Source organism: Humulus lupulus, chromosome 7, assembly GCF_963169125.1.
Source record: "Humulus lupulus chromosome 7, drHumLupu1.1, whole genome shotgun sequence".
Taxonomy (NCBI): Eukaryota; Viridiplantae; Streptophyta; class Magnoliopsida; order Rosales; family Cannabaceae; genus Humulus; species Humulus lupulus.
The window spans coordinates 21,236,581-21,259,812 of NC_084799.1; the positions used below are offsets into that span (position 1 = coordinate 21,236,581).

The 23,232-nt window shown below is 39.4% G+C and overlaps 1 protein-coding gene and 1 long non-coding RNA gene across 2 annotated transcripts; one reads left to right on the forward strand and one right to left on the reverse strand.

Annotated features, from left to right (window-relative positions):
- Window positions 1-1,556: 1,556 nt before the first annotated feature.
- Window positions 1,557-2,044, forward strand: LOC133789494 (uncharacterized). Its single transcript, XR_009873576.1, has 2 exons — window positions 1,557-1,778; window positions 1,861-2,044. It is a non-coding gene; the product is annotated as an uncharacterized LOC133789494 (long non-coding RNA).
- A 17,465-nt stretch (window positions 2,045-19,509) lies between these two features.
- LOC133790920 (putative receptor-like protein kinase At3g47110) lies at window positions 19,510-23,121 on the reverse strand. Its single transcript, XM_062228762.1, has 2 exons — window positions 20,331-23,121; window positions 19,510-20,161 (listed from the first exon to the last, which is right to left on the reverse strand). The coding sequence occupies exons 1-2, from the start codon at window positions 23,014-23,016 to the stop codon at window positions 19,866-19,868; spliced, it is 2,982 nt and encodes a 993-aa protein (XP_062084746.1). The 5' UTR covers window positions 23,017-23,121; the 3' UTR covers window positions 19,510-19,865.
- Between the last annotated feature and the right edge of the window lie 111 nt (window positions 23,122-23,232).

Below are 23,232 nucleotides of genomic sequence, written 5' to 3' on the forward strand. Positions count from 1 at the left end.
AAGCTTGCTGAAAAGTTAGCTGAGTAAGCAGAAGCAGCAAATATTTTTAAGGAGGTTCCACCAGCTCAACCTGAGGCACCTGAGGTTCCCCCATCAACACCTCATGCCAGCACCTCCTCCCAAGCTGAGCAACTAGGCTACTCTATGATTTTGGCCAGGTTGGAAAAGGTTGAAGGGCAACAAAGTGCCCTTATTAAAGGTCAGTCCGAGATCTTGGGTCAATTGCAGAAGCTGATGACAATGATGGAAGATCTTAGTAGGCCAGCTCCAGATCCACACCCTCAGTCCACTGAAGAAGGCCCTCAGTCCACTGAAGAAGGCCCTCAGTCTCCTGTAGATGAAGACATTCTCCCTAACGATTACAGACCTGATGATGTAGATGATCACATTTTTCGCACACCAGAGGATATGCAAATTACTGTAATCGGAGATACTGAAGATTCTGAAGTACAATTCTTAAACATAGCTCCACCAGCACCGGAGAAGAGGAGAGAAAGAAAGAGGCCTAGGTGGTTCGATGAGTACACTGCAATGAGGAAAAGGAATAAGAAATCGAAGACAGCAGTGAATGTGGATCCATTGAGGGTTGTTGATGGTAAATTACTTATGACCTTTCATAAGTGGTTGCTTGGCACCATTGGGAATAAATATCCGAGGGAATGCTTCTCAGGGACACACGATGCTGCTTGGTTCCTAAAACTGCATACTCCAAGGACATGGCTTTCTGACTCTGTAAGTTTTCTATAACTTCATAATTAAATAATGTTGAAAATTTATTTAAATGTTTCTATATGTAGTGGTACGATATAGGTACGATTGGTGTACGATGGTAGTACGATAATTATAAGTGTCAAATTATAAACTGTTTATATGTCAATGGTACGATTGTGGTACGACATTAGCACGATAGGAGTACGATATAATTTGTTAAGTAGTTACTATTACCATCGTGATTTTAGAATTTGTAGTGGGACGATATAGGTACGATGGTAGTACGATAATGTACGATGATGGTACGACAGTGGGACGCTAGTGGGTACGATGTTGTATAATACTAGTTTTTTCCATAAAGGTACGATGATGGTACGACATTAGCACGATATGGGTACGATAGAAGGTTTTATTGTTGTTATTTTGTTACTATATTCATGTACGATTGGGGTACGATTATGGTACGATTGGGGTACGATAGTTACTATATTCATGTTTGATAGTTTTTTGTTTATTTATTTTGGTACGATAATGTGGTTACTGACTTAATTTTCCTTTAATGTAGCATTTAGATGCAGCATTCCATCTCATGAGGAGGCGTCTAGACTTTTATCCTAATATGTACCCTCAGAAATGTGTTGTTATGCCTACAATTTTTCCCGAATCATTGAAGGCTCGGTGGGACGCTTTTCCAGGTTCTGACTACTCTAGATTTAGTTGGGATGACAGTATATTGGACCTGGTTAGGGGTGATGCAGTCCAGTTCTTACCGAGTTGGCAGAACAAGGAGTTCATTTATTTTCCCCTCTTCTTGAAAGACCAATTGATTTGATGAATGGGTGGATGCTCAACATCTTTGACTCCAGTATTGGATCAATTTCCGAAAACGATTTGATCAGCTTGATGGTTGACTGGTGTACCATTTTCCCGTCGGTCTTGGGACAGTCCGGTTTATTTGAGAACCATGACGTTATACTCGCGCCTCAGTTGACAGCATCAGAGAGCCAGGTCAGACCCTTCGATTGGAAACTCACTCCACGTGAATTCGTACCGCAAACAAAATCCAGGTGAACTTTATTAAATATCACATATTAATTATTATTTCTTTATTACAAAATTTATTAAATTATTGTTTATTTTCTAATGCAGTGGCGATTGCGGATGTTACGTAATTGAGCATATTGAACATAAGCTTCTACAACTACCATTTGATAATGTAACTGACAATAATATGAAACTTTTTAGGCAAAGGTGGTGTGTAGACTTATTCTACCAAAACTTATGTTGAACGGTCTTAATTTTTTTGAATTGTATAATTTTTTTGATTGCTCTTTTTGTAATTACTACATTTTAATGTGCTTAATCTTTGCATCGTACTATCGTCGATCACTATCGTACTCTATCGTACCCTCACATGCCTCACAAATTTTACGAAACTGTACTGAAACAATACCATCGTACCATTATCGGACCAATATCGTACATTATCGTACCCTAATGTCGTACATTAACTATCGTACTACATCGAGCAACGTCGTACCATATTGTAAGATACATTTAAATAATCATACAACAAACAATATCGTGCATTGTCGTATCGGCATCGTGCACTATCGAACCAACACTGGATTATTACATATTTAAGAGTTTCATAATGGAGAAAAAAACAGAAAATAACCTGCAAAATCCAGCACATAACAAATATTACTAGTTCAAGCAGAAATAAAACATAATAGGTCAACTAGAATACAAACAAAACAATTTAACCTCGGTACTTGCAAGACGCTTTGTTGTGCCCTTTACCACCACACTTGCTACAACATCGTTGTATCACAACCTTGTCTCCATTAGAAGGATATCGATTTTTCCTAATTCGTCCGACCTTTTGCTTCTTCGGTCGGCCTACAGGTTTCTTCTCAATCGGTACTCCAACTTGGATGTTCTTAATGTCTTCAGGCAATTCCCAATCATCCTCATCACCAACTGGCATAATTGTCCCCTCATATGTGCTCTTCCAACTCTCTCTTGTGTAATATTGAGAGCACAATGCGTACATGCTAATATTTTGTTCTTGAGCAGCAGCACATGCATGTGGACAAGGAATCTTCATGATTTGGAATAGGCCGCAACTGCATGTTCGTGCCTCCAAATCAACTATACCACCGCTCTGAACTGTTCCTCCGGGGTGGACATTAAATGTATAAGGTCCAGCTCTGTCGACGCTTAAGAACCGAGATTTCTCAAATTGACATGACAAGTCCCCCTCCATAACTGGTGATAGAGTCGTGCTACACTTTTCAGCATTTTCCTTTCGAGTAGCAAACCATGTTTGAATAGTAAACCTGATGAATTCAACAAAAGCAGTGATCGGGAAGGCTCTTGCGTCCTTAGTTTTGCTGTTGAAACTTTCAGCCCAATTACTTGTCATTACATTGTAACGGTCCCCTGGAAAGTACGCACGAACCCATCTTTCAAATCCAATGCCCTCAAGATATAGTGCAACTCGAACATCCATTGCTTTTATCTTCTCAAATTCTCTTTCAAAATCTGTCTTCTTATACGAGTATGCACAACTGTAAATATGATCCGTGAAGCAATCAGTCTTGAACTTGCTAGCCACGTTCATAATAATGTGGTGGTAGCATGCGCCATGGGGTGCATCAGGGAAGACAAGTTCCAAATCATGAACAATGCTTTGATGCCTATCCGATACGAATGCTAAGTTCTCAACATCACCAATCGCTTGTTTCAACTTCCTCATGAAATAGGTCCAAGAGTCGTGGTTCTCACTGTCAACTATTGCGAAAGCAATCGGAAATATGTGGCTGTCTGAATCCAATGCCACGACACACAACATTTGGCCACCATACCTAGTTTTCAAGAAGGACCCATCAATACATATAACAGGTCGACAAAACTTGAATCCCCGCCTACAAGCACCTAGAGAAAAAAAGCAATACTTGAAGCGACCCTCGTCTACCTTGAAATCAGTAATGGAATCAGGATTGTTCAACTGCAGCATGTGCAAGTACCCAGGTAACTTCGAATATGAAGCTTCAGGCGTACCCCTAACTATGTGGAGTGCTTTCTCTCTACATCTCCAAGCCTTCTCATAACTCATTTCGATCCCGAAAGAATTCTTCATATCTTCTCTTATTTTGGAGGCTAAATAATCTGAACCGTTAACTGAGAATTTATCCTTGATCAGCTCGGCAACTACCAAAGGTGATGCTTGACGGTTATCTTTTTTTCGAACATCGAGGGAACATGTGTGTACATTTTCAAATGCTGTCACCTCGAACATGTTAGAAAGTTGCTTCTTCTTCCCTCTTAACCTCCACCCACAATCAGGATCCTTGCATGTAATGTACCAAACATCAGTACCAGACTTCTTAACTATAAAGTCGAATCCCTTCTTCATTGCAAGCAAGCCAGCAACCTTCTTTAAATGTTCCTTGTCTCTGAAAAACTTTCCTAAATGAATCTCCCCGCCCGATGTGCCACCCATAGATATATAGTGACTATTATCCTCAATGTCTTCTCTTGTAAACATCTGAGCTTTGAATTTACTATAATATGTCGAAGAAGAGAGTGGATCACTAAATTCTCTAGCATCATTTGTTCCGTCTGGACGACTACTACTAGTACCAGGTGTTTGGCGATCTTCTCTACGGGGTCTACTTCTACATGTTGTTTGCCTCGGTATTTGGTACGACAGTGGACTCAGGCTCAAAGCTTGAGAACGGACCTCTGTTTCTTGGTTGTCTCTTACATCTTCATTGCAATCAAAATCAGCATCAGGTTCAGGATAATCAAGAAAATCGTCATTGCCCTCAAAATCATTTTCAGGGTCAGGACAATCAGGAAAATCATCATGAAATGACATCTGTGCTACATGATCAACTGTCGGTATGAAAGGGTTTGATTCAGGTACAGCAGTGGCTACCAGCACCTCCGAATTTGTTTCTGGAACATAAGTCCCAACCTCACTACGAGTATCCTTAACAGTATTTGGTGGAGGATTACGATCAACAATGATATTCTTCTCCACCAAAGTCACAAAAAGGGGAACAAATTCATCTGGCTTCTTCAAAAGCATTGACAAATATAAGCTTACACCCTTGTCATTCCTTATAAGTTCAGGTCAATACATTAACCCTTTCATGTACTTATAATTCACTTCTAATTTCAGGTCATACTGGACTTTGTCAACCTCCAGCTCTGAGTACAAAAGTTCAACAAGTTGTGAGTAAGTTATGTCCTTCTCCAACTCGAACGTTAAATTTTCGGCTCCATTAAAAACCCAATCTCTACCTTCACGCTCCCAAACACCATTATACATTAAGTACGCGAACAAAGTTGACCCTATCATGTACAAAGAAAAAAAAATCAGTAAATGGCAAAAAAATGTCGAAATTTAGTTCAAATGCTTTGGCAGCGTACTAGTATCGGCCCATATCGGGCGGTATCGGGCAATGTTTTATTTATGTTTTTGATCACTTAAAACACTAATATCGGGCAAGTATCGGGTAACATCGTGTACCATCATACTATTAGGCCCGCAGTAACTTAATAATAACAATCGGGCACATATCGGACTACTATCGATCCATTATCGTACTCAAAAGGGGGTATAGATTTAAAATAATAATCGGGCAACCATCGGGTAGCCATCGTACCTTTATAACAATCGGGTAACCAAACTATCGGGCAACCATCGGGTTGCCATCGGAACTTCATCCCTAACCTTGAAACTCAACAACTATCGTGCCTGTATCGGGCCTATATCGGACACTATCGGGCATTTAGAAAAAAACTCAGGGAACCCAAGAAAACGCAGATTTTCACATAACACGATTTTCACCCAAAAAAACCGCCAAAAATACCAACAAACTACAGATCCAACATCTAAGCAGCATTATGAATCATAAAAGCAACCAACAACAACAAGAATCAAAGAAAATCACTTACCCATTTAATCTCTTCACTATGAGCAAAAATAACACAAAGCTTGGTGTTTCTCCTCAAACAATCCACAATGTCTGAATGTGTATCTTTCTTGCAAGATTTTAGTATAAAAATCTTGTGTGTAAAACGTATGGTGAAGAGAGAGTGAGAGAGAATGTATGGTGAAGAGAGGTATGGTGAAGAGAGGTAGAGAGGAAGAGGGAGAATAGAGAGGAAAGGTGTTATGAGAGGGGTATTTTTGGTATTAAATGAAAGATGAGCATTGATATCATATGGTGGTTAACTTTGGTTCAAATTTTAATTATTAAGCTAATATAAGCATGATTTATCAAATTTCCCTTATAAATTTCCTTATATTTTTCTTCTATTGTCTTCTCCGTCTCTATTTCTCACGTTTTCCCTCTTTATCTCTCCCCATACACAAAAATAACAAGGCAGCCATCATTATCTTACTCTATACTAATTTTCGAGTTTGGATTTCAGGAGCAAGTTGTGAATCCTTTCAAGGCAAGAATTTCATTTTGGATTTCAGATATAGGGGCAAAAAATTGTATGGGTAAGTATATATTTGTTATATGTAGTGAGGAAACTTGTTTATCTACATTGCTTTTTCTATTTCGAACAGATTTGTGTATGCCTTCATGTTTTATTGTAATTTTTCACTGTCGAAATGGATTTTCGTTCCTTTCTTGATTTTTTTCTGGGTTTTTGTCTGCCTCGATGAGACTCGATGGTCCTCGATAAAACCCTCATATGTTTATATTAATTGGCTACCTCGATATGCCTCGATGAGACTTGATGCTCCTCGATGGACCTCGATAAAACCCTCACACATATAAGGAAAAATGGCTACCTCGATGAGACTTGATGGTCCTCGATGGACCTCGATAGAGGCATAAAACTTAATGCATGTAGTATATGCCTCGATGGGTTCATAAGAAATTTGTTGGGCAATCTGCCTCGATGTACCTCGATTGTACTCGATAGACCTTGATAGGTTGACCTCGATAGGCCTCGACATATCTCGATAGAAATCAATTTTTTGTTGTTTTATGTTATAGTTTTAATTTTTGACCTATTTTTTTTTATACATATTCGACTGTTTCCATATTTATTGCATTCAAGGGTGTTTGGGAACTGGAAAATAGGGATTGGATTTTCAGAAATGCTGAAAATCAAGTTCTGCCTTTGGAGAAGAGTGTGATGTATGAGAAACTGCTTGACATTCTGTACGATGAGCTTGAAGTGGATAAATGTGTGCATGACTTGAAAATTGAGGTCCCGTACACATGCCTCTCACAATCCGTCAAACCTACTGTTATAAAAAGTGATAGGCATGTGCGTGCATTCATTGGGTTAGCATCGAAATCTGTAGAGAAGCTGATTCCTCTATGTGTGACATTGGTTAAGAAGGGAGGTATAAGAAATGCATCAACCTCTCCCAGCATTAATAAAGAAGTTCGATTTGAAGAGAAAATTTCTCCCCCATGTCATGGTTTCAAATGAACTCAAAGTAAGGTTGGGACATTTGTTCCCGAGACAAATCCAGACGTTATAGTCCATGATGATATCCCTGTTAGAGATCCGCCATATTTTCATGACACAGCAACGATCCTTATGTCAACGACGATCCTGTTGCTGATGCAACAGATCTTGGTGGGCCAAATATTAGGGCATATTTGCCAACACAGAGTTCAGATGTTATGGTAGTTGAGGAGCGCAGAATAGAAGATTGACAAACACCTGGGATCAGCAGTAGTCCTCCAGGTCCAAGTAGAACTGATGATAGTTTTAGATGGAGTTCTCCATTGGACTTAGGTGAAGATCATAGAACATGGAGTGCTCCCATGATCACCAAAGAGGATATAGAGGTCTCACATCAACATCATTCCTCAACCGACAAAGCTTCAGGAGAATTGCACCTTGGCAAGTTCTTTCAGAACAAGGTTGAATTGAAAGCCAAAGCATCGATATTTGCGATGAAGAATAATTTTGAGTTTATGGTGAATAAATCTGGGACTGATGTGTGATACATTACCTGCAAGGACCCTGATTGTGGTTGGAGATTGAGAAGTAAGAAAAAAATGCGATCTGAAATGTTCGAGATTACTGTATACAACGAAGTACACTCTTGCTCACAAGAAATTCGAGATAAGGACCACCGTCAAGCATCATCGTGGGTTGTTGGCCACCTAATCAAGAGGAAATTTTCTACCAATGGTACTCGGTACATTGCAAACAACATAAGGGAGGACATGAAGCACCATTTTTGGGTCGAAATGAGCTATGAGAAGGCATGGAGATGCAGAGAAAAGGCTCTTATGTATGTCAGAGGGACACCTGAGGGATCATACTCCAAGTTACCTGGATACCTGTGTCAGTTGGAGCATAAGAACCCAGGTAAAATTACTGATTTTGTAGCAGAAGATGGTCGTTTCTTGTATTGCTTATTTTCCCTCAGTGTTTCTAGGCGTGGATTCCAGTACTATCGTCCTGTCATTTGTGTGGACGACACATTCTTGAAGAATAAGTATGGTGACCACATGCTCTGTGCTGTTGCGTTGGATGCAAACAACCAGTTGTTTCCAATTGTGTTTGCATTGGTGGACAGTGAGAACCATAACTCTTGGACTTATTTCATGAGAAAATTGAAGGAAGCCCTAGGGGACGTTGACAACCTAGCTTTTGTAGCGGACAGGCATAAAAGCATTAATCATGCTTTGGAGCTTGTGTTCCCAGATGTTTATCACAGTGCATGTTACCACCACATCTGTATGAATGTGGTGGAAAAATTCAAAACTGACCACTGTCAAGACATCATGGGGTGTGTAGCGTACGCGTTTCAAATAACAGAATTTCACAAGTTCTTTGACAAGTGTTGACATCGTTTTTCATCAACTTAGAAAAGAAGAGCAATTAAACTTAAAATACCAGAAGAAACAGATAATATAGATGCGATTTTTTACGTGGTTCAGCAATTAAAATCTGCCTAGTCCACGAGTCTGTGTTATTAACTTCTTGGAATTCTCTTATGTATTTTTGGAAGCAATTGTACAGATTTTTTCCCAGTATTTGTTTCTCTGTCCTTAGAAATGAATCATCCCACTCTATTTATAGAGTGGTTTTCCAAATATCTTCCCACATAATTTGGGTTGATATAATATAAATCAATTAAAATAAATGCCATTAAATGCATTACTTGCTACGTACGCGATTATATCCCATGATATTTGGGATTAGTAACAGATTACATCAGATCCCTTAAACCTAGGGATTTTACAACAATAAATATGTACACACACAGTTTACGAGCGTAGGCATTTGATTCATACGCCTTTGAGGTCGTTCACCCATAGCGAGCTCATAACCTCAGTTTGCCTATGTTGTCGACAAGTAATGTTGACGAAACCATCTTCTTCGAGCTCACAATACTCGAGCTCGAATCGCCTTGTCTGAGGACAGGAAATGAATCAGAAGATTTTATACAAGTGTTGAACTATTGCCATTGAGAGTTTTGAGCCTAACTTATAGTCTCGAAACACCTCTGAGACTACATAGTTTCCGAGCTCACCAATCCCGAAGTTGTCGCATTTACTACTTAACGACACTATCTTTGACTTTTTCATCAATGTTGATTACAAGATGAATATGCTTATTTTGAGCTTACATCTTACGAGCCTGAATTTCGAGATCAAAATCTCCATTCTCGAAATCTGGGTGTAACAACAAGATTAAGGTAATTATTTCGCTCATTGCTCAATATCTTGAGGGAATTGGTTTTGAAAGGTTGAGTAGCGCTTATTTTCTTGGAAATAAATACAATATCATGACGAGTAACTACAAAGAAAGCTTTAACAATAAAACTAAGGAGGCAAGGAGCTTTCCAGTTGCCACTTTCCTTGAATTCAGAAGATTTACTCTTCAATCTTGGTTTGCCGATAGACGTGGAAGAGCTGCAAAAGCAACAACTGTGTTATCACCTGAGATGGAAAAGGATGTGAAGCAAATAGGTGAGAAATCAATTTTCCTGGATGTCCAAGTCCTTGGTCATCATGAATTTCTTGTGGTCGATGGTAATGGTGATGGTGAGGTGAACTTGGCCACAAAATCATGCTCTTGTTGCATGTTCCAAACAACTGGGATACCCTATGTACATGCTTTTGTTGGAGCCAGAAAAAGAAGCATAAGCATTTACTTAGTGTGTTCCCCTTACTATAGAATCGAGGTATTGAGGGACACTTATAAGGAAACTTATTACCCTGTTGGGAACGAGGATGAGTGGGTAATCCCTGATCACATCAAAGATATGGTTGTCGGCGTCCTCGTTGAGAAAACCCCTGTAGGAAGGCCCAGGAAGCAGAAAGTGGGTAGGCAAAAGATAAACCGCTATGCTTTATGCGGGAAAAAGATTGTCAAGCCACGTAAGTGTAGCAAATGTGGTGGTAGTGGGCACAACAAGAAGTCATGTAAGGCTAGGCTTTAAAAATTTGTATTCTGTAATAATTCAATTGATTTTGCTACATTTATTATATTTAGGTACCTCTCCTAATACTTTGTTGGTTTTGATCTAAAAAAATAGTCTTCACAAAATTTTTCCTGTCTGCCTCGTGAGGATTCGATAGGCCTCGATTGGCCTTGACACAGTAGTCAGTTTACCTCGATAGGCCTTAAACTGGACCCATCAAGGCAAATCGAGTCCTATCGAGGTAGATATCGTTATGTATTATTATGAACCTATCGAGTCCTATCGAGGCATATTTGGTCCAGTATTATTATGGATATATCCAGGCCTATCGAGGTAGATTTTTTTAAGTATTATTTTACCTATCGAGGCCAATTGAGTCCTATCGAGGCAGATTTGGTTAAGTATTATTTTTTACATATCAAGGCTTATCGAGGCAGTTCGTTTGACCCATCGAGTTTTTTCGAGGCAGACATATCTTGTGAATTTAGTAGTTTTTCATTTATCAACTTTATCAAAAAATAATGTTTGATAAAAAAACCATATACAAAACTAACTATATACGAAACTATACAAGAGTTGTATCAAGAAAATGTAAAGAGCATCATAGTGACAAATTCTGATAGAATAGGTCCACACACCACTTGATCCTGAAATGCTGCATGTTCTCATTGATAGCGATATCGAGTGGTAGCCTGGAAACCAAATGCTCAATATGTTTGATGACAAACATACCACAATCCCCACTGCATATAATCGATTTTGTGTCAATACAAGATAAAAATAACTTTAATATTCAGATTTCAAAAAACAGTAATTAAATAGGGGAATGCCTTGTCTTAGTCTGAGGACACTCCTCAGGAGAAATACGACAATATGAAAAAGGCTTTGCTTTCTACTCAGGATATGTCTGGAGGTCATCATGGTCGTCAAACCTACCAGAACACCACAACAATGAAGGCAACAATAAGCACCAAGGCTTGATCACTTCTGTAACGTCCCAAATTTGATATTAAGGCTAGGCGCCTTGACTATAGAGCCTAGAGGGCCTAATTGGGATTTTATGGTGAGTAATGGATTTTATGTGTGATGATGTGTTATAAATGAATTATGTGGTAATGTGATTAGACATGCATGTTTGTGTGTATTAAATATGCATGTGGGCCCATTTATGTGAATAGGGGCGTATTTGTAATTTTGAACCGTTGGGGGCATAAATGTAATTATGCATGTGTTATGAGTGACCCCAGTGTCATGAGGATATATTTGAGATGTGTGGTCCGAGACGATTCTAGGGAGCAGATTAGCGGAATAGCCACAACGGGGTCAGATACCCAGCTCGAGGTGAGCCTAGGGGTGTTTTGAGAAACTTGGTATGTGCCTGGGGTTTACTGGGTAACGGGTAATTATTTAGTAATTATTTGGGTATGTCAGATTAAATGGGGAATTATAGGACAATTTGAGGATTAGCGGGAAATGTGGCAAATGACAATTTTTCCCTTGGGGCCATTAAAGGATAAGAGTATGCTTAGAGGTTGTTTTGGTCCTTTGGCCAAGGGATAGACCCAACCTTAGAGTGACTCAGCCATTCTGAGTTGTGTAGAACATATGGAAACACTTAGAACATACATGATACTCTCAACCTTGTCTCTCTCTCTCTACTCGGTTCTCTCCTTTCCTTTTGGTGTGCATAGAAGCTAGTGGGGTTCTTGAAGAATTGGTGCAAAAATTGAAGATTTGAAGGCTTGGGGACTGAGGAAACAAGCTAGGGTCATTTAAGGATTAACTCAGGGTCATCATTTGCAGAAGGGGTGAGTGAATTCCTATGTTTTCTTATTGAATTGTGAGTTTGGTTTTGGTGTTCATGAGTTTCAAACTCAAGGTTTATTATTTAGGCTGTGATGGAGTTTTGGCTTAGCTTATTAGTGTGATTGTGCTGTCTATGGTATTTGGAAATGCTTGAGAGGCTTAATTCTGGCTTTAGTTTATGTCTAGGATGGATTTTTGGTGGATTGAGTTCAGGGAAAACGTAGAAAATGGTGAGGTTTCTGGGTTTTGGGGCTCGAGCCGCGACCCTGGTCATCAGGTGCCGCGACTCGTTTGAACACAAAGGGCTGGGGGCCTCGAAATTTTTCCCAGGCATCGTGGCGCGCCTCAGCTTGCATTGCGGCCCGTGTTCCCCAAACGTGAGAGCAATGCTCTCTGACCTGAGCGTGCCGTGGCCCTTAAGCGCTGGGCCATGAATCAAATAGGAAATTTTGGCCAAATGAAGATTTTAGGCTCGGGAACCCAAATGTTAAGGCTCGGGAAGGATTCTACTACCCGGATTAGTATGATTTGAGGTCCCGAAGGCTAGTATTTGTATTTGAAGTTCTAAAATGATTAGAGATTGATGAATATCTATTTGTTATGGTTTACTGCTCAGGCTCGAGATTAGGAGTCGTGCTCGGGATCGTTTTGGGTTGTCAGCTCGGGACACCAGGTAAGAGAACTGTTTGTGCCCGTAGAGCTATGTGGTGTATATCTTTGTATGTATTTTTTATAATTGTTATGTCATACATGTGATTATGACTGATCGACAAGATCTGGAATCGATAAAGGCCGAAAGTGGCAAGAGCCGGAAGCGGCAAGAGCTGGAAGCGGCAAGAGTCAGGAGTGGAAAGGGGCCGAGATCAGCATTAAGCATGCGGAATGCTGGCCGCCATGGTGAGATCCTTAAGGGTGCTGTACACACCTGTTCAGCTGGGACTGCAGACTTGGTGCCTAGTAGCACACCGCGATCGGCGGAGGCCACTACTGTAATATTGAGTTGCTGTGTTATTATACTACTTTGTTATTGAGCTATCGTGTTATTATACTGCTGTGTTATTGTACTGTTGTGTTATTATACTACTGTGTTATTGTGCTGTTGTGTTATTATACTGCTGTGTTATGGTACTGTTGTGTTATTGTATTGTTGTGCTGCTGTACTATTAGGCTGTTATGCTATTGTGCTATTGAGTTGTTCTACTGCTGTATTGTTGTGCATTCCAATAGGAAGCGGTAGCTGTGTGTTGTTCTAATTAAGTATGTATTTGTTGAGGTATATTATTGTATGTTGTGCTTGAAGTTTTCTTGCTGGGCCTCGGCTCACGGGTGCTTTGTGGTGCAGGTAAGAGCAAGGAAAAATGGTCGAACAACTATGAGTTGGAGGGCATGGAGCAGTGTGTACATGTTTGGCCTACCTGGTCGCCACGACTGAGGTTATTTTAAGGAACACGTGGTAAATGTTCACTTTTGTCGCCTAGGTCCACTATACCATATCTTTGGATTGTAAATGTATTTTAAAACAATTTTTTGGGATCCCATTGTAATATTTTTTATGAATTTTAATGAATGACCAATTCTTTTTATCTAATGTTCATTAAATGAGTCTTTCTTTTGAAATAATCACACTTTTTAACCTAAAACCTCGATGTTATCCCCAAAATTTGAAAATGATGACATGGCAATAGAAGTGACAAATGGCAAGGAATGGCTGGGTAATTTGGCTTAGGAGTGATCCGGTAGACCGGTGAAGATTTTTGTCCGACCAGTCATGTGCTTGTCCGACCAGTCATGTGCTTGCCCGACCAGTCCGACCAGTTAGGTACTTGTCCGACCAGTCAGGTGCTTGTCCGACCAGTCAGGTGTTTGGCCAACCAGACACGTGTTTGGCCAACCAGTCACTTGTCTTGGCCAACCAGTGAGGGTTTGGCCGACCGGAGAAGTTTTGGCCCTCCAGTTTTCCTTCTGGGTGTGATATGGACTGACTAAACAGATCATTGCTACGCAAGAGATCCCAGTAACGACTTCAGCTAGAATCGGTCATACCTGTGCGAGAATCTCTCATATTATCCCAAAGAATCGCACATTATTGTATTTTAGATGTTATTATTAATTAAAATATTGAAAGAATAACAGAAAGATCCCGATTATGAGGGACTGCGTTTGTACGATCCTGGGCTTATAAATACAAAACTCATGGCATTAGAAAAGGGGATTTTCAGATTCTAATTTTCCTAAGAGAGTATTTGTATCTTGAGAGAAATATTGTATTCTTTTTATCTGCACTGAAGAAACTCAGTTGACTCAGGTTCATCTGATCTTGAGTGTAGATTCATAATCATAACTCTAAGTGGATTAGGCTATTACCAATACATTGGGGCTGAACCACTATAAAAATTATCTGTGTCGTTTTTTCTCTTAAAGGTTTACTGTAGTTTTGACGTTTACTCGTCGTTGGCCAAAATCGTTGTCAACACTCGATTAGCGAGCTAATTGCACATTTATAAATCACATGGTAACGACTCTAAGGAAGTAGGGCGTTACAACTCCCTCCAACAGAGTTAGACTAAGCACGCTATGGGTGGAATCATAAATGTTGATGCACCACAATGGAATGGAGACTTCAATGGCGATCCAATGCGCAACTTGCTCGACGTGCAAGGAAAAATATACTTCACTCACATTGTGCCAGGATACGAGGAATTGATTATCATCGCTCTTCAACATTTTTAGCACATCGTCGTCCCATGTATACTTAGTGCTGATCTCTTTGAAATGATTCCAACGAACTAGGCACACTTGGGGGAAGGTGGTGTACATGATCGCAACATCCTGCTTAAATGCGGCATGATAAAAGTGGCGTTGGCGACATAGCATGTGCAGAGCGGCATCAATATGCTGTAAAAACATGAAATTTTTTTAGTAGCATCAACATATTTTATGATTAAATTGAAAACATAAATGTAATTTACATTTGGAATCCCAAAGCCAAGTTTGAACCGTGTGCAACTGCAAGAACCATGCCACACTGTGCGTCCCAGTATGGACGTTTCAATCTCTCTTGTTGTCGATCTTCCCGATCATCCACTTATGGAAGCTCTTCTCCTGCTGTTGGTCACACTTCCTCAAAAGTTTAGTAACTAGCCCCTGTTTATATACTTTCATCCTCTTCGTTGGGTTGGTGAAGTCATCAAAATGCTTGGGCCTGCGTTTCTTCCTGACAACTTCAAGACTAGCTACCTCCTCAGGCTGTACTACTCATACACTGGGACTGTCAGCGTCACTGGCAACAAGAGGTGTTTGGGCCTATGGAGTGGAGGGTGGATCACCGGGCTCGTAGTCCTCAGGCAAGATATCAGACTCTGTATCTGATTTTAAGTGGGTGGATCGATCTAAGACTACTAAAATCAGCTGCGCCAACTGAGCCATGATCGTAGTCTGATTCTGAAGTTAGGTTGCCTAGTGTGACGTGCTGCGTCATGACACATCTTCAGGGGGCCATTTTGTATGTATGAGCATGCCTTGGTGCTTGATCATTAGTCAAGTCTTGCACCAAGTAACCTCAGGGGTAGGGAATGACACTTTTGTAATTATGCATATGTCTCCCAGACAAAAATCATATATGTTCCTGAGAAGACTTCATTTGCTTAGAATGCTCCTTAGGGCGGGGGGGCGGGGGGGGTGACCTGGTGACTTAAGGAAGTACCATGGCCACCAGCAGATAGGGGCTTAAGCTGTGTACTCCCTTGCCCTATCAAGGCCTTATATGAATAGAATGATGCTTTGCCATGTCCCTTTGTGTATGCTTTCTTTACAGTCTATGTGTTGCTTGTTTGTTGCCTTCGTTGGGCCATTGCGTGCCACTTGACTGTGTTGTATGCTCTGATTGTTGTGTGGGATGTTGCCTCTAGATAGCTTGCCTCGTGCTTGCTCCCGCTTCATAATTTCCCTTACTCGTGTGAGACTTGTAACGTGGCTAACCATTGAGTTTACTTGCCGCAGGTGTGAATTCTAGGCTGACTTGCTAGCTACGAGCGCTAATAAGTGCCGCACGTTCCGTCCTTTCGAGTATTGAAATTGGCGGCCCGTGACACCTAGCCCTCCTCAACCCTCTGGATCAACTGCTCATAATGAGGCTGGGAAATCTGACTAGAGTAAGGTGCATAGGCCTGTGAAATGCCCTCCTCAACCCTCGGGACAACCTCGTAAAAAATAGAAGCTTCCTTTGCAACCTTTGCCAGATTTTCTGCCTCCTTCTTAGGCACTACTTCCTTTGCTGCAGTCCCAGCCTCCACTACAGTTGATTCCAACTCAGATAATAACATGGAATCAACGTTTGGGAGGCTATTGTAGTAGACTACCTCACCGAGATGTGACTTCAGCATGGAAAATACCACTAACTGCATGGTCAAATTAAATGTGTCAGCGTGTCAGAAAAACTTTAATAAAATAAATCGTTAATCAATTAATTTGTGACAATTAACAAGATAAAGTGGAACTTACTCGACGCTTGGCGAACATAGGAACCAACTCAGTTGTTGAAAGAGTGATATCGGTCTTCGTAGCCCAGCTAAGCATCTTGGGAATATGGTTCCCACTATTCTCAGCGTATTTTCTCTCGATAGCTGGCATGGCTTCAAAAGCCCAGTACAAAAGTGCGGGGGCATAGCCATAGAAACCATACTTCGACTCCTTCCGTTTTTTGCTTAAACCCTCTTTCGTCTTCTCTTCATAATGTTTCAATTATTTTTGCATGTCCTTTTGAACTCCTCTAATAACCTTCTTGAAGGACAACTTCCCCCACGGATACTTGAAAAAGTAGTCAAGATCCTCAACCATCTTCAGGGAATCACCCCATATCTGTGTTGTCTTCTCTGGGGCATTTAGTACCCTTTCTATCAAATAGCACCAATCCAACTTAAATGCATCTTCTGGGTTTGTCGAGGCCTTCAAAGCATCTTCCAACTGGCCGAAACTAACCTTGGAATCACCATTAAAGTATTCTTGGATGATCCGATCACTTGAAATATGCTCTCTCAACTCATCTTGGGGACAGGGTGTTCCCAAAATTCAGCCCGCTGACTAGGGCAAACTCTGCAATCCCAAATCTGTAAAGAGTGTTGCGCAAGTAGAACTGGCCCTCTTCAACCTTCTTGCTTTCCACCTTCCGCAACATAAGCTAATGCAGTAGAACTAGGGCTGACAATTTGTGTAAACGTGTTAGATTCGTGTCGACACGATTATGACATGATACGATTAACGTAAACACGAACACGACACGATTATTAAACGTGTCAAAATACGAACACGAACACGACACAATTATTAAACGGATCAACACGACATGAACATGACACGACACGATAACATGATTATGACACGATTAATCATAACTATATGAAAAAAATCATAAAACCTATGAAAATTATTCGTGTTATCGTGTCTGACACGATTATGATACGACACGATTATTAAACGGGTCAATACGATTATTACACGACATAATTAAGGTAAACACGAACACGACATGATTATTAAACGTGTCAAAAACTCAAACACGAACAGAACACGATTATTAAACGTGTCATCCAAACCCATTTATTTTCGTGTCATGTCGTGTCGTGACCCAAATTGCCACCCCTTAGTAGAATCCCAGAAAAAATAAAGGGCTTAGCCTTGAAGAACTGTCCCAACGGGCATGCCTCTGCCCGTTCAATTAGCCCGTGCCTCTTAAACTTCTCTATAAGGGTTTCCAAGTAAGCACTACCCTATAGGTGACATGACCAGGAAAGTGCTTCTCCAATGGTACAAGGAAATTAGGCATCTGAAAAAAAAGTTAAAAATACAATTTTAAATAATCTGGTAACTATTGAGGACCATTGAGGCATGTCGATGCCCATCGAGGTTTAAAAAAATCAAACGGCATATAAACTATCGAGGTCTGTCGAGGCCTGTCGAGGTAGCACACAATATTGATGCTGACTATTACTGTTGAGGCCTGTCGAGGTCTATCGAGGCATAGGTAAAATCAGAATAATACCCAATTCTATCGAGGCCTATCGATGCCTATGCAAAATCAGAAAATGCATAGTTCTATCGAGGCAATGGTTTCTTGCCACTTTTTGTGCTGCCATGGTCGTGGAAGACAAAGTCACAGTGAATGCGCGAAAGGAGAGTGAGAGTTTTTGGGGATTTTTGTTTCTGGACCGAGAATAGAGAGAGTTCGAGAGAGTAGAGAGAAAAAGTGGGAAACAAATAAGAGGGGTATTTTTGGAACTAATGGAAATACTAGGATAAAATGCATATGTATACAGTGGGTAGTGTATTTTTGCTATGGTACCCCATTTAATGCATTAATAGTCAAATTTATATTTTTTCAAGTTATTTTGTACTCTGACTTAGTTTGATAATTTTTTGCAAAATGGCCTCCGACACTCCAAACTGGTCGAATTTTTCAGACAGCTAGTCAAAATTTTTAGACAACTAGTCGAAATTTTAGACAGAGATCATTTTGCAAAAAATTATCAAAACTAAGTCAAAATGCAAAATAACTTCAAAAAAGAGGCAATTTTCACCAATTACTCTATTATAAATTAAAATATATAATTTTGATATTAAATTGTACCAATTTGTTATGTTAGGTAGTGTATATCTATGAGTGTCCAACACCCCCTTATAATGATTAATGCAATTTAATATCGGTTTCATATTCTTTTAAATTAAAATATGTAGGAGTGGATACTAAATTGTACCAATAATAATAGTATTCTGTGTCAGGGTGATTGGGCAGCTCTGGTGCTACATAGCAGTACTCTGTCTATACATATATATAAGTGCATATTTTCTTATTTAAGAATATCCTTGACTTCCTAGAAAGAAAGAAAAAGAAATGATATTATCTTTAATCGCCTGTAATTAGTCTTTAAGAGATTTTGACACAATTAGTCTTTAATTTCTTGAGATGCATTTTTTTATAGTTGATTTATTTCTCTTTATTGTGACTAAGATTTGAAATGACCATGGGACTTGAAGCCACTTCATTAATTCTCATCTACTACTAGACACTTTGGATTTGATTAGATACCAAAATTTTCTATCATAATTATATGATACATACACTAGTTGATACGTGATAGCAGCCTATGTCACTATTTCAACCACCACCAATAGCTGATGGTCTTGATCTTTGTACTGTACTGATGGTCTTTTTTAATGAAGTAGGCATACATGCTTTTAACTGTTATTGGTTTAACACTCTAATTTTGAGTGATGTAGAAATTCTCTTTATATTATTGTTAAATTCAATTGAGTAATGTAGTTTTCAAAGAAAATCCTCAAAGTGGTTATTATATCTTTGATAAGCTTCCAACTAATAATATTCATTTTTTTTACTTTTATGACCAAACATATCGATTTTAGTTGGAACACTTCAATGAATTGTTTTTTGTAATACTAAAGAAAACTTAGTGGAATACTACTAAGTTCTTTTCAAGTATCGCTTTGCTCTCCCTTTTTTAAAACTTAAATCAGTGTAGACAGAATTTAAGCAATACATGCCTAGAACAGGCAAGTTTCTGTTTCATTTATTTTGATAGCAAAAACAGAACCAAGAACCAAGAAGGAAGATGAAAACAATTTATATTACAAAGACTGGAATGAATCATTCCCAACATAAGTCACAAATTCACAGACAACTTAATACTTTCTGATCATATACGAGTAACCCTTGAAAATTTTCTATATAAATTCCTCTAACATTGATTGAAAAAGTCTATAACTGACATCTATTGCCTCTATAAAGCTGTGTGACTTTCCTTCATTCTTCTGACAATTGTAACTCTTTATTTCTATTTGAAGCTTCAAATCACAGTTCCTTTAAAATATTCAGCAGCATATTTACAACCGAAGACATCAGAGGTCATTGATGAGGGTTGTCTTCTATGCATGACAATGCCACATGAAGCAAACTACTGCAACATTCCTCAAGCCTCTCTACACTGCCAACTAAGCCTTCTATGGTGGCTTGCTTTTTTAGAGTGATGTCAATAATATCAGAAATGTTGTTTGGGCAGCAAGAAAGTATCCATTTCCTCAGATCAAGCCCATCTTGAAACAAACTACTTGTGGGTCTCTTTCTGGATATCATCTCAAGAAGAATTACACCAAAGCTATATACATCTCCTTTAACTGATACTTCAATCCCCTGTCCATATTCTGTTTCACATTGCAACTCAAATTGTTACATTATCACAGTATTCTTTATTGCAAGTTTTTTTGACTATAAACAAATGCTCCATGCTTAAATAAAATGCTACTGATCTAAATAATACTAATTTATAAGAAAAGCATATTTGAGTTATAAAGGATACAGTTAACGGTATACCTGGGGGAATATAACCAATTGATCCTCTTAGAAAACCTGCTGTGCTAGCTTCTCCATTTGGTTTGTCTAAAAGAAGCTTTCCAATTCCAAAATCTGCTATATGAGCCACCATATCATTGTCAAGAAGCACATTTTGTGGTTTCAAATCACAATGTACAATTTGAGTAGGACAGCCATCTTGAAGATACTCCAACCCACTGGCAATATCTATAGCTATAGACAACCTTTCTTCCAATGTCAATTTACAAGGATCTTCCTCTTCTAACCTATTAGGATACAAATGCTGTTCCAAGTTCCCATTTGGCATAAACTCTAGAACAAGAGCCTTGAACTGTGAAGTCCAGGTTGATCCTATAATTCTAATTAGATTTCTGTGCTTGATTTTGGACAATATTTCACATTCTCTTTGTAAGCTTTTGTAACTCTGACTAGATTCTTCATGAGAGACCTTCACTGCAACAGTAGTTTTTCCTTGATCAATGACTGCCTTATAGACTGATCCAAAGCTACCTTGGCCAAGAAGATTAGCCTCATTGAATCCACCTGTAGCACTTTCAAGCTCTCTTTGGGTGTAAGTACTGGTCCCGTGAATGCTCGAGAAATAACTTGTAACTGTGTAATGTTGTTTTCCATCCCTTATTTTGAAGAGAAAGTACCTAGTAACGAACCCAACCAACAGAACAAGTAAGCTTAGCGTAACTGATGAGATCACATAGAATAACACCCTCTTCTTTGTCTTGTCTTTTTGGTGCTGGACTTTACATGTGGGAAGACCCATTTGTGTTGAGCCACCACACAATCCCACATTCCCCACAAATGAGTTTCTGGTAAAATTATCAAAACTTCCATTTTTGGGAACTTCTCCAGATAATCTGTTATAGGATAGATTGAGGGTCTTGATCACCCGTTCATTTCCAATCCAACTTGGAATAGTGCCATTTAATTGATTATGACTCAAGTCCAAAACTCCAAGATATGTGATTTCTTTCATTGACTCTGGAATAGAACCTTGAAGCATGTTGTTAGAGAAGTTAAGATACTCCAAAGCAATGCAGCCTCCGATTGAACTTGGTATGACACCAGTAAAGTTATTATTGGAAAAGTCAATTTCCTGTACAGATATTAGCTTTCCAATAGTCTCTGGTATGTGTCCTTCAAAATTGTTGTTTGACAGATTAAGTGAAAGAGACAAGCCAGAGAAATAGCTAATCTGTAGAGGAACATATCCTTTGAAGTGGTTGTAAGATAGATCAAGCAACATTAATAGAGAACATTGGGTGAGTTCAATGGAAAACTCTCCTGAAAGGTTGTTATGAGACAAATAGAGATACCTCAATTGTGAAAGATTGCCAAAAGAAGGTGGAATTGACCCACTAATCAAATTATCACCAAGATCCAGTGATCCAAGATTTAGCATATGTCCCATTTCATCTGGTATTGCCCCCATGATTTTGTTTCTTGCCAAGTTTAACCTTTGCAATTGGCCAAACCTTCCAAGTCCTGCGGGGATTTTTCCAGTCAAGAAGTTACCTGACAAGTTTAAATTGACTAGGCTTCTCAAGTTCCCAATGATGTCTGGTATGTATCCTGTGATGCGGTTTCTGTTAAGATTAAAGTAGTACAACTCTTTTGAAAGACCTCCAACAGAATCTGGTAGCCTTCCAGCGAACGAACACGAACCCAAGTGTAGTTTCTTCAAACGTGAACAATTTGTGAGAGCGGTTAAGAAACTTAGAGAAGAATTATCAGAGCCGCTAACCAGGTCATTGGAATGAAGGTAAAGATTCTCAAGATTTTTAAGCCTCCCCAACTCTGGAGGGACTTCCCCCAGTAGTTTGTTAATGCTTAAATCAAGTAATATCAGCTGAGAAAGATTGGAGAGATTCACTGGTATTTTCCCAGTAAACTTGTTTATTGACAGGTACAACTTCTGTAAGTTTTGCAGCTTGGAACCCAACTCTGGAGGGATTTCTCCACTTAAGCCATCCTGAATCAGCGAAATTTCGAGTAAAGCAGTGCAGTTGCTAATCTCTGGAGGTATTGATCCCTCAAGATAGTTCACATGTAAATACATTATCTCTAGCTTTTTCAATGCTCCAAGCTCTGGCGGGATTTTCCCTATAAAGGAGTTGAAAGAAAGTTCTAAAGTTGTCAATTTGGTCAAGTTTGACAGAAAGGATGGTATGGATCCTGTAAGACTATTGTTAGCGAGAGCTAAGCATGTCAAATTCTTCAACGAACCAATTTCCTGGAGAATGACCCTAGATAGATTGTTGTTTGACAAGTCCATGAGTTTCAAGCTATGACAACCTTGTAGTGAAGCCGGGATGTCACCTTGAAGATTATTATAACTCAGATTTAAGTGTGATAATTCTGAGAGGTCTCCAAAAGAACTTGGCACTTCTCCATGAAATCTGTTGGTATGCAGTTGTAGCTTCGTGATAAGCGAAAGATTGGACAGAAATGGTGATAAACTTCCTTGCAATCCCATGTCTACGAGTTCAAGAGCAGTGACCCGGTTTTTGAGATGTTGGTGGCATGTGACTCCAGTCCAGTTGCAGAAGGGGTTGGCTTCATTCCAAGCTTGAAGATTACCATGAGGATCACTTGTTATGCCTTTCTTGAATTTGAGGAGCATCTGGCAGTCATTGTATTTCTCACAAACAAATGCAGAACTACATGGCATGAGGAGTAAAACAAAGAGAATACATTATATCATTGCAGATAGGAGCTTCGGACTGTACCCCATTCTCTCTGTTATTATCTAAACTATATCAAGACAATGTTATACACATAGGTATGTATATCTGCAGTAAGATATATTTTCAACTCCTTTCGACTTTGATTTATCATGAAAAAGTAGATGGTAGTTATTAGACAAAAATTTCAAATTTAATATAGG